The sequence below is a fragment of the Vipera ursinii genome (genome assembly GCF_947247035.1).
Source record: "Vipera ursinii genome assembly, chromosome: 5".
Lineage (NCBI taxonomy): Eukaryota > Metazoa > Chordata > Lepidosauria > Squamata > Viperidae > Vipera > Vipera ursinii.
In genome coordinates this window covers 44,768,491-44,778,057 of record NC_139518.1, presented here as the reverse complement: position 1 = coordinate 44,778,057, position 9,567 = coordinate 44,768,491, and the positions used below count along the sequence as shown (strand labels likewise).

The 9,567-nt window shown below is 39.4% G+C and overlaps 1 protein-coding gene across 1 annotated transcript; it reads right to left on the bottom strand.

The window, feature by feature from the left end:
* Nucleotides 1–6,784: 6,784 nt before the first annotated feature.
* MORN4 (MORN repeat containing 4) lies at nt 6,785–8,104 on the bottom strand. Its single transcript, XM_083364556.1, has 3 exons — nt 7,952–8,104; nt 7,437–7,546; nt 6,785–7,217 (listed from the first exon to the last, which is right to left on the bottom strand). Exons 1-3 carry the CDS (start codon nt 8,089–8,091, stop codon nt 7,069–7,071), a joined length of 399 nt encoding a protein of 132 aa, XP_083220682.1. The 5' UTR covers nt 8,092–8,104; the 3' UTR covers nt 6,785–7,068.
* Between the last annotated feature and the right edge of the window lie 1,463 nt (nt 8,105–9,567).

Here is a 9,567-nt window from a genome sequence, read left to right as displayed (position 1 = left end):
ACTTCTGACTTCCTCTGTTACAGGAGTAGAAGGAAGCATTAACATTGAACCTCAACTTTTTGCTTTTCTATAATATTATAAACTAGCCATTTCTATAACAATAAATGAATCTAACCAATAAAACCCAAAATACACCCCCCCTTTTTTTTAGTCATCAAGTTTTTGACACCTTGTTAAGCACTGGTGGTGCTTGAATATTGTCATGTCCTAACAGTGGTACAATTTCTGAAAAGGTTGAAAAGCCCTGATGTAAATGCAGCCTAAACTGTTTATTGTCATCCTATTTGCAAATAATATCTTACTTACTTGTGTCTAAAAATTTTAATGTACAGATAATACCACAGATAATACCACCAGAAATTATTTTAGCCTTTTTAATAAATGTTGTTATTGATGTTAAGCTCACCATGGAAAACATCATATATTGTTATGTATATACTAGGTTAATTATTTAAAGACTGAAGTGCAACATAGCTAGATTCTAAATAATCTATTTTTCAAAACACACAACAGTCCAAACAGTAAAAGTAAAGTCCAAATTAAGAATATTTCATTCTTAAGAAATGTTTAATAGTTGTAATAGATGTTTATAGATTCAAAATATTTTTCAAGAGTGTACAAAAGATACTATTTTTTTTCTAGCGTCAGCTAAATTAGACATATTACATTGAGAAAAAATGTTTCTCATTTCTTTCCTGTTACCTTTATTGATTTCATTGCAGAGATGTTAACATAGGACAGGGATCGGCAACCTGAATCGGTGAAAGAGCCACTTGGAACCAGTTCCCTCACCAAAAAAACCCTGGGAGCTGCAAAATGCACGTGTGCATGCACACGTGCATGCACACAACAGGGTTTGATTAAAGAGTGGAGCCTACCTAAGGCGAGACATACACCGGCCCTGCCCCCTGTCCAGCTCTGGTATGGATGGCTCCGCCGAGCTGGCTTCTCCTCCCCTCAGAAAAGACTGCTCCAAGGGAGGGGAGAAGGAGCTGTTGTGGCAAATCTTCTGAGGCTGCTTTTCAGCCTTGCCTATCTCAGCCTGCTGCGGGATTTGGGGGTTTTTGTGGGATTTTTGCATGCAGTTTATTTGGGGGGGGGAGGAGGAGGAGGAAGTGCGGAGCAGCCAGTCAGAGCCCTGATTGTTTGCTTATTGAGAGAGAGAGAAAGAAGGAGGAAGGGAAGGAAGAAGAAGAAAGGAAGAAGACAGGAAGAATATGGGAAGGAAGGAAGGAAAAAATGAAGAGAAAGGAAAAAAAACAGTTGCCGCTTGACTCGCTGCAGCAGGGCATGTTGCATGGCTGGCAGCTTTGCGTGGGCAGGCAAGGGGGGCTTCTCCCTCTGGGGGTGGAGGGAGAAAGACCTATTCACCTAGCTGACATGCTTGCGCGAGGGGGAGGTGTTGCTCGGGGTTGGAGGGGAGGCCGGGCAAATTTCTCCCGCCTTGCCAGGCAAACGGAGGCTGATCAAACACGCGTGCGAGGGAGAGGTGCTGCTCGGGGCCGGAGGGAGGCTGATCAAACGCACGCATGAGGGAGAGGTGCTGCTCTCCCTCACGCGCGCGTTTGATCAGCCTCCGTTTGCCTGGCAGGGTGGGGGAAATCTGCCCAGCCTCCCCTCTGGCCCCGAGCAGCACCTCTCCCTCGCGCGCATTTGATCAGACTCCCTCTGGCCCTGAGTAGCACCTCTCCCTTGTGCGTGCGTTCCATCAGCCTCCATTTGCCTGGCAAGGCAGGGGAAATCTGCCCGGCCTCCCCTCCGGCCCCAGGCAGCAGCTCTGCCTCACCCGCATGTTCAATCAGCTTCCGCGTCCCCCCCTCACCCCATCTGACCGACCCACATACCTTCTTTCCAGCAGTCCTCCGTCTCTTCTGCTGCCACCACGTGCAGTCCAAAAAGGAAAGATGTTTGTGGACAGTCCCACAAACCAAAGAAGTTCAACCAATCAATTTGCGAGATTTTTTTTTTGTGAGAAGTTTGAATTGATTGGTTGAACTTTTTTTGGGGGGGGACTGCACATGGTGGAGGACTGGGAGCCTCAGGAGACGGCTGAAAGAGCCGTATGTGGCTCCGGAGCCGCAGGTTGCCGACCTGTGACATGGGAAATAGATTATTTTGTTATCTAATTTTACCTTCAAAAGACAGAAGCAGATGAGAAATGTGAGGTTCTTTCCTGTTGGCTTTTTTGAATTAGCTGGTTTAGATTCTAAAAGTTTAGTTCCTTAAGAAGTAACCTTGTAAATAATTTTAATGTCCTCCTCTAGTGCAGGGTAGGCAACCTTGGCTCTTTTATGACTCAAGGACTTCAACTCCCAGAATTCCTGAGCCAGCATGGCTCAGCTTGGAAACCTCTCTCTTTCCCTTCAGCATGGCTGGCTCAGGATTTCTGGGAGTTGAAGTCCACGAGTCATAAAAAAGAGCCAAGATTAGAGGGAGCTTTTTTTTTTGCAAAAAAAAAAAGGTGCCGGAACACCGTTCTGACCGTTCTATGAGAAAAAACCCCCTGATATTCACTAAAGCTAGATCAGCAAAAATTAAGCATTTTTTAAAAATTGTTTCATAAAATACTGCTACATAGGTCTGAGTCATCCTCAAGTACAGAAGTTTTATGGTATGGCATAAAAATACATTCTTCAAGATAATTATGCTTCTGTTATTCTACATGTTTCCTGTCTAATAATGGTACATTATATTTGGAAAGAGAAATGGAGAACCATTCAATAGTGCTGCTGATGACTATATTTTTAGCTAAAGCATAAACACATTAAGGCTAATTGACAGTACAACTTCTTGCTCTACACCTAGATCCAAAATTACTAGAAGTGGATAATTGTGTCTATATAGTCATAGCCCCAAACCCAATAACTATGGCTGAGGTCAGTGAGAATAGAGCATCAGAATTTAATCAAGCTGTTTCTTGAAGTATTTTATACAATTCCAATAGCATGAATGGAACAAAAAGTGTTATGGAAAATCTCTTCTTTAAGTGGAAAAAGTTGGGAGGAAATTGAAGTTGTAAACAAGAAAATGCATAACAGGTACTTAAGTTTAGTTTTACCAGTTAATGGAAGCTAATTGTGTCAAAATTTTCTTAACATAGATATGAAAAAGTAAAGGACTTAACACTTTGCCAGCATAGCATAGCAAGCAGTTGCAAACACAAAGACTAGCATCAGGTGAAGATTGTTCAAAGGGGGCAGTTTTGACAGTTGTAGGTCAAAGGATCAAAGGAAAAAATGAAAAGGAATATAATAAAATAACATTGGAAAGTATTGGGGTAGCCTTTATCTAAAACTCACTGGCTGCATTCAATACATTCTGCTAAGCTATAATTTAACCTTAGTTGTTGGATAAATTACAGCAGCTGAAGTCATGCATATGCTCAGCCACAAACAAAATGGCATCTTGGCTAAGCGCTGTTTCAACCTACCATTTAAAGCAAATTCATATATTCACATATGGTCCATTAAATGAGTTGAAAGAATACCTTTTAAGATTACTAGACAACCCATAGCCCATTGGGTCAACATTTCAGAGACATTTCCTTACCTAAGCTGAACTAAACGACCACAGGAGGAAAATAGCAGTGGGATCAGGAGCAACTTCCATCTTCCTGCAAGTTTCCCTGTTGGCTTTCTTTGTAGGAAGCTGGCAGGGAGTATTAAGAATGATCACATGACTGCAGCAGTTGCCACAACTTTCTCAAATTTTAGTCCCCTGGGAGTCATGGGTCTCAGATTTTGTACACCTTCTATAAGTTAGCCCACCTGAGGTATCTTGATTCAAAACTTCTTGTCCTATAATACACCATTTCATCCAATTAAAGGTTAAAAACCATCAGAAATGAGAGTTAATGCTGTCTGCTTTTTTAAAAACAACAGCGACTTATACTCCAGCATTGGAGTGATTATGATGATTTGTCCTGTTTTTATATTCAGTCTAAACAGATATTCTCATTGCAATGATGAGCAAGCTTTTCAGATTAATTCCCATTGATCTTTCAAGGACTGAATGAGTGAGTGATGGAACTAGAGAATGGAGCCTGTATAGTAGTGCTTAAAATTTTCAGTATGATCTAAAATATGACTAGTTCATCAAACTCTATTTCCAAAGAGTTTGGACTCCACCAGTCCACTGTCAGGCAGATTTTGTATGAAGGCTGGCAATCCATCACCACTGTTATCCTCCTTAGGAGTGGTTGACTAACCAAAATAACATAAACAGCAATGTGCGTAATTCTTTGGGAGGTCTCAAAGGACTCCAGGTAACGTCTAAGGAACTAAAAGCCTCTGTTGTGTTGATAAAAGTCAATGCTCATGAGACCACCACTAGGAGTACACTGAATACCAATGGTATGCATGATGGGGTTGGAAGAAACTCACTCTGCTCTAAAAAGAACATTATTACCTGTGTATAGTGCAATACAGTTTCCAAAAGACCCTACATTAATTCTATTGGAAAGATCAGTCCAAATAGAACTTGTTGGCTGGAATGAAGTGTTTTGTTTGGTGAAAGATAAAACATTGCATTTCTGCATAGGAATCTTATCCTATCTGAGAAATGGTGTAGGAGTACCATGGTTTTGGGCTACTTTGCTATCGTTTGACTGGGATGACTAGGATTCCATTACTGATGGAATTATGAATTCTGAATTGGGCCAACTTTACATGAAAATGTCAGGATATGTATCCATGAACTAAAACTCAAGAGAAAATGGGTCACACAGCAAGACAATGACTCCAAACAGTCCAATCCTACAACCACAGAATGGTTAAAGCAGAAAAAAGTAAACATTTTGGAATGGCCCAATCAATGTCCTGATCTTCATCCTATAGAAATATTGTGGAGGGATCTGAATTGGGCAGGACATGTAAGGAAATCCACTGACATCTCCAAGTTAAAGCTGCTTCTCTAAGGAGCTATGGGAGCGGGCTAAAATTTCTCCAAGCTGATGGACTGATCAACAGAAGATTTTAATTGCAGTTATTGCTATTTGGGTGTTGGGGAGAAGAGTTTTAGAACAGTTCACACTTTAGATCATATTTATGCAGAAATATTGAAAATTCAAAAGGGTTCACAAACTTTTAAGCACTACAGCATACTAGGTCAGAATAAATAATGAGATCCATTCTGGATCTGCGTAATTGAATAAGGCTAATCCACCTGCCTCAGTACCGTAGGAAAATAATACACCAAAGTCGAGCTTCAGCAACTCTTTATTTGGCCAAGGCCCTTACATGGGCAAAGACACAAAGGCACGAGGGTAGCATTGACACACAGACATTCAGTGTGGAGATCAGCTGGTTACAAGGTCTCCAGCATGGCACTTAGGAACACACATTACGTGGGTCAATGCTTGACTAAGAACACCCCCCCACACACGTTAAACAATCCCATGTTTAATTTTAGTGCACAGAAACATAAAATGATTGACAGAGTTAATCTTTATTGATCCATTTTAACTCAATTGTTACCCCACTGAGGGATTTGCTATCACCTCCAGAAAATTTAACTTTTATTCCTCCAGCCTGGCATTTTCATTCAGCCTGCATCTCTAGCAAGGAACCAATTATCCCTTCCATATCATTGCCCATCTATTTGTACTATATATTAAGAATGCCCTGCAATCTCCACATTTATAAGTTATTATAAGCTGTTGTGCTAGATTCCAGTGTTACTTAATGCATTTTCTAAAATGGTGTTTCTCAACCTTGGCACCTTTAAGATTTGTGGACTTCCTGACGACTTCTGGGAGTTGAAGTCCATACATCGTAAAGGTGCCAAGATAGAGAAACACTGTTCTATAAAGATATACAATATGGCATTATCTAGGAACAGCTGTCTCTTTACCTTTACAGCATTGTATAAAAGATGCTGTTGCTTATTTTGGATACATATAGGGCTATACATGCCATTATTGTGTGATATAATATTTTGGACTAGTGATCAGCATCCTGAGATTCATTTTTATTTTAAAGCAAATGTCTAGCCATTAAGGCAGCAGAGTCAGGCTTGAAACATTAATGGAATGTGTGGTAAAATTTCAGAAGCCAAAAGAGGGAAGTGTGGGTGGAGACTAAGAGTATTTGTGTGCAAATAACTTCCAGTTATGAAGTAGGAAGGCATTTGCAAAACTTTGCCTTGTCCTATGATTAGCAGAGGCAAGATTTTAATAAAGTAATGATGCTCCCTTTTTAACATTTGTAAAATAATACAGCTCTATGTATATGACACTATAGTAAAGGAAAACCATGTAACATCTCTGGAGCTTAGTGAATCTCTTCCTTCTGTGGCCCTTAGATAAGTGACCTACATTTCACGTAAGGAAGGGATAATTGTGAAACTATGTGTCACACAAGAAGCTCACAGTGAAAACGGCCTTAGCAAATTGTGTAAAACAGAAAGCTAGAATAAAGAGTGGAAACGATCCTGGATCTATTCTGGAGCATAAAGCATAAAGTGTAGCAGAACTCAGACATTCTTATGCTGATCTGCAAAATTGTTAAAAGTCACATTCAGAAAGTCTAGAATTCTTAATTCCACTCAGTATGTTAATTCTTTGTTTTTTATATTTATTCATTTATTTTTTATAAAGAAAGGAAGACTGAGCAGTGAGGAATCAACTGGAGGTTTAGGGACATATAAGAAGATAGAAAATTAAGCTAAATGCAAGTTCTTTAATCTTCCTTTGACCACTGGAAACCAACTCAACTGATCATATAACATTCCAGCTGTGTCAAGTTTGTGGCAAGAAAGATGGATGGATTGTGTCCAACTCAGTTGTGGGGTTATAGGATTAGCAATCTGTCTAATGGAGAATGCTTCTGACAAAGGAAATGTGATACTGACAGGAGACATAGGCTTCATGGCCGAGTTTTGGCACCAGTTCACATTATAGGGGCTAGGCTGCTTATGGAAATGATAAAGGCAAGCAGGATTCAGTTATGATAGTTTGCATCCTAGAGATAGTATTTGCCTCTGTGAATTTTGTACTCCACACTCTTACCAACCTCTGGGTTAGGCTGCCAGTCATAAGAAAGCCCTGTATTACTGTAGAATTTATACCGCTTATGCTGTCAAGCTGTGTGCCATCTTGGAGGCACTCTGTGCACGTTGGACCACTGTCTGGCACTTTTCCCGCCGCAAGAGTTTGTTGTTTTCAAAAAAGCCTTCATTACGGGGTATCCCATGAGAGCCATCAGGAAAAGTCAAAAGTCCTGTGGGAGAAAATAGAACATTATTGTTCAGTAGGAAAGTTGATTTGTGCATGCAGTACTATGAAATATGTCTGCATGTATCTCAGAGGATGTTATTTTTAAACGAACTCTCACTTATGCCCTGTTCCATGCGGCAGCAGAGTTACCAATATAGATTTAATCCACGGTTATTAGCTTTGCTGCTTAGTTACACCCACAGGACGTATCCTTATCACTCACCAAAACCATCAACCCGTCCACCCTTGAATTCTCCCTCGAAGATCATGTTGTCATAGCGTGTGAAGACTCCAACACCGTTGAATTTTCCCTGCATAAATTCCCCCTCATATCTGCAACAATAACAGGAGCGTGTCTGATTGGACATTGCTATCTCATCTGCAATCACTATATTAAAGTTCTTAAAACATCAGTACTAAACAAAAGGAAAAAGGCCATAGAAGTATTAATGAATTATCTTAAAATGTTCAACGGCCATTCTACAGTCTCCTACTGATCTATATGAAAAATTATATGGCAACAAATATTATGGGATATTTTTGTTGCGTACTTGTATTAAAAGAAAATTCATGCATGCAAAAAGTAGCTATAAACATTCTGCATAATTCTTTATCATACCATGGGCAATTTGTACTACATATTTATTCATATTTCTGAAAATGACTCAGATCATGCATGTGTGTACTCTCTTTGTACTAGCTAGCACAATGCTACTGAACTCACAATCCAGTGCCCACCTGGAACCATCTGCAAAACTGAGCACTCCATAGCCATTGAAGAGACCATTTTCAAAATGTCCAACGTAAATGCTGCCATCAGCAAAAGTCAATTGTCCAATTCCATGTCGACGCCCTAAATGGGAGAAAATGAGCAGCATTACTTTTCTATCAGTGGCCAAAAAGACAACACTGTTGTTTGGAGGCCATATCTTATCAATCACTATAGTGACATCTTATTTTATATTAGTTTCGAAATGAAAAGGAAATAATAACAGAGTCCATGCCAGATAACCTGGTAGGCAGATCAAGAATATAAGGAACCTCTTGTTGTTTGTTCCTTTTACCAAATATTATTTATAAAACATATAAAGGCTGCGTTATTACATGCATTATTACATCATGCACAGGTTCACAGCACTCTTTTAAAAAAGATTTGTGAGCCTCAAGGAAAAGGTCTAGTTTTCTAAATTTAAATGTAACCACTACTATAAGTCTCTCATGTACCGCACTGATTCAAAGTATATCTCTAAAGAACACCTTTTTTCCCAGCTGAGCCCTATGGTGAAACTGGCTGGAAGTGCAGTTGGCTTAAGAAATTGCTGTCCAGTTTTCAATCCATTTTTCAACTTTAATAATGATGTTGGCCAGGTGTTCTGGTTACTATGGTCCCGACTGGTATGAAAACAAGAATTGCTTTTTTTTTCTAGAGGTAGATCTTTGAGGGCACGTGATTTTCATGGATAGATCATTGGTGTGCCTCTTAAACACTCAGCTGACTCTTCCTTATAATTTGGTAAGCTAAAAATAAAATTAAATTTGATAAATAAATAATAAAATCTTTCTGTCTGATGCACTGGGTGGATGGTGGCGAAAACATCCTTCTTCCTGTCATTTGGACTAGAAAGAGAAACTGGCAGAACTCTTGTGAATTGCAACTGAGTTTTTAAAAATGAAAGAAATGGTTTCGCCGATTTCTTTCATCACTTCTGCAGGAAACTTAAAGCAAAAAAAAGTCCAGCATATCACCAATATACTGATGGAGAAATAGGTGAAAAAGTCCAATGATCAGTTATTATTTGTCCATATATTTTTGGTATGTTAACTGTACATGCATATAGGAATCAGTGAAGGGTGCTTCAGAACACCACTTATCAAAGATAGCAACTACTTTGCTGATAAAGTACTGGAAGTTTCAGTATTTACTTCCACCCCCACCCCCACCAGAGACTAATGTCCCAAAATACGTGTGGAGAACAGTGATCAGTGCTAGATGGGAGTAGATATGCTAGTAGCTCTATACATTGGACATACCAAAGCACAGATATCGTATACATAAAATGAAATTGGAACATTACCTCTGTGGACAACAGTGAGTAGGTTTATTTATTTATTATTTATTTATTTATTTATTTAGTTAGTTAGTTAGTTAGTTAGTTTATATACCGCCCTTCTCCCGGAGGACTCAGGGCGGTGAACAGGGCAATACATAAAAACTAGATACAAAAATTAAAAATTATTAAAACGTGATTAAACAATGCCCATAATAAATTAATACAAATTAAAATTGAAGTTCATTTATAAAAATCCCACCCCGTCCCATCAGGCCAGGCCAGCTTGTTTAAAGAGATGGGTTT